The sequence below is a fragment of the Phytophthora infestans genome, genomic scaffold, assembly GCF_000142945.1.
Source record: "Phytophthora infestans T30-4 supercont1.22 genomic scaffold, whole genome shotgun sequence".
Classification (NCBI taxonomy): domain Eukaryota; phylum Oomycota; class Peronosporomycetes; order Peronosporales; family Peronosporaceae; genus Phytophthora; species Phytophthora infestans.
In genome coordinates this window covers 77,549-80,271 of record NW_003303737.1, presented here as the reverse complement: position 1 = coordinate 80,271, position 2,723 = coordinate 77,549, and the positions used below count along the sequence as shown (strand labels likewise).

Sequence of the window (2,723 nt, the reverse complement as noted above, 5' to 3'; positions counted from 1 at the left end):
TTACTTTAGAAATGATTCTCTCCCTGCGCGAAAATGCTGGTTACTGGGACGCACAAACACTTGACACAGCAACTCGAGCGTAGATACCTGTTATTGATTCAATAAACCTTGGTTATTGCAGCAGTAACTCAATTATTTATTGGTCTTCTAGCTAAAGCATCATAACGTATTGCCAACATACAAGCTAGCTTCGCGATAATTTATCGTGAAGATGCTACTACGATAAATAACAATATCATTTTCGGACCCCCTGGAATGACCGCCATGTAGCTCAAAAACACGTTGTGAGAATTATTCAACTTTGATAGCAAACTCAAACAGTGGTACACCGTAGTTTGGGTAGCGCGCAAGAACTTGCCTCGATAATGTCGAGTCGATATGCAATTATTTGGTGTTTGGCTCTATGCACGGGCGGCTTCCTGCGCAACGCCCTAAATTTTGATTTGCTGCATTCAGAGCTCTGCTGAGTTCCCGCTCTAACATGCAAGTTTCCAACAAATCGCCGAGCTACAGTCAGCCTCACACTGTGAGTCACAGTTGAAAGCTTTCGGAGCTTTCGAGACCCGTCTGCTTCAACATGTGCGTGCGTTCCATCATTCAATGATCATTGTACCTCCTTACAAAAGAAAAACAAGTGTCAGCTTCATCTGCGGCGTTCGTTTTTCAATTCAACCCGCCGGGTTACCCGGTGATGCATTTGCTTGCGTGCGCTACGGTAGAATCCAAATAGCCAGCACGTAAATGAAATAGACTAATCGATTGTTATTATAGTTCTTGTGCGACTTACATGTATTATCACCTGATTTCTTTCTCACGACTATGCAACTACAGAATTGCGGCCGATCTGGCTTCGGCTATTGATCCGACTGTGGCGGGAGACTGCACTTTGCATAAAGCTAGCTCTGGATGTCCGTGCCATCTCTTGAGCCTTGAGCAGGCATGCCTCCCGGTACGCCTTTGAGCTAGCCAGCTCCTCTCGAGCCACTTCCAATGCATCGCAGTTAGCCGCATCTGAGAGGCATGTGGAGCAGAAGCTTCGCTTCTTCCCGAGAACAGTGCGCTGGTCAGGAGCCAAGATACACACGAGCTGTTTGGAGCAGCATCGCGAACAAACTTTGCGTAGGCAACTCTTGCAGCTCTTATGGTTTGTACCTAGAAAGCCAAAACTTCTTGAGCACACGGCACACCGACCTCGAATTCGAGCTGGTGGTTGCTGGGTAAGCGATGGCCGGTCGTCGGTAGGGTGGAGAGACAGCGACGCCGTGCATCCTGAGCTCTTGCGCATACGCCAAACCAGCTTCTTCATCAGTGCACAGTCGCGCTTCCGTGCAAAACATGACCACTGCGCTGCAATGGCTTGAAATGACATGGTGTTGATCATCTCGTTCTGTGTGTGGAAGTCAAAGAAGCCGCGCACGTAGCACTCAACGGTTGTCGGGGTTTTCTGGAGATAAAGTGAACACACTGACCTGTTGCCTCGCTCGATTCCGTGTGCCTCCTCCATGCCAGGGATCTGTGCGAAAGCCACCGAGTGGGAAATATTGTAACCGATCCGCTCGCGCTTGACCGTGTGCGCGATGCCCGTAGTGTCCAGCGACACGTAGTCACGCTGGTTATTGAAGAGTCGCCACTTGACGCTCACGTGGTGGAATGGATCGTCCACGGTGGGCTGAACCAGTTCATGTAGCACCTTGCTGTCGATGATACCGTCCTGAATGCAGGTGGACTTGATGCGGATGGCCTCGTCTGTGGTGGCCACGGCGCCATACATGACGTCGTCAAGCTTACCCTCAATGGTACCAAGAAGAAGTAGCGACGGCGTGGACGGCAGACCATTGTAACGGCTGCGTTCGCGGTAAACTCGGACACCATCCTTTCGGCGCACTTCCTTCCAGCGGCGGTTATCGGCAAAGCCATCCTTGGTCTTGAGCAGTGTGTTGTACTGCTGGATATTGTGCACCGTAAGCGTTTCGGCCAGCTCGCGCAACAGTTCGCTATCCTGCTCCGACATGTCAAGCTTCGGCGGAGCCAGCTCCGTGATCGTCTTCATCTTTGTCTGGTTTCTGCTGGACTTCTCCAGAATCGTTCTCACGTCGTGCACAGGCGTTTCGTTTCGCTGTGTCTTGTCAAATGCAGTTGTGAGCTACGGGCGTGGCTGTATAAAAAAGTCTCCAGTGAAGTCCGCCTTGAAGCGAAGAAGAACTCGTGCAGATGAGGCGCGTGTACGAGTCAGTCGTGGCATAGCTTTTCGTCCACTCGCTGAACACTTTAAAAGTTCGACTCGCAAAAAGCGGTACTCTCACCTTTTTTTAACAACAGAAACAAAATGACTTTGTTCCAACCTTTGACATTAATTTTTCGAATAAGATGATACAAGCCGTGCACCCAGAATCGGTTGCTTTGATCACGGGCAATACCCCCGCGGTGGGTAATTTGGAGCTTATGGATCGGCGACGGTGGCCCTCTGCCAGCAATGCAGACCAGAGGTCCTTTCACAACAAGTACACTGTAGGATACCAGGATTTTGCACGACAAATAGTCGTGAGTCATGAGATTGTTGGTCAATTTGGTGTCGCTGTCGGGTAGCCAAACTTCTAGAGGAAACCTTTCCTTGGTGATTGCAACGGTTGCGGTAAACTGCCTCACCGAAACGCAAAGTACTGACACTATCCTTCGACGCACCCTGCTCTGGATGGGGTCACTGTTTTCGCCGACGACCATCC

At 50.2% G+C, this 2,723-nt stretch overlaps 1 protein-coding gene across 1 annotated transcript; it reads right to left on the bottom strand.

The window, feature by feature from the left end:
- Positions 1 to 817: 817 nt before the first annotated feature.
- On the bottom strand, positions 818 to 2,207 carry PITG_11538 (uncharacterized protein; the record flags this gene model as incomplete). The annotated part of the gene is made up of 1 exon (XM_002901050.1): positions 818 to 2,207. The coding sequence occupies one exon, from the start codon at positions 2,048 to 2,050 to the stop codon at positions 818 to 820; it is 1,233 nt and encodes a 410-aa protein (XP_002901096.1).
- Positions 2,208 to 2,723: the final 516 nt, after the last annotated feature.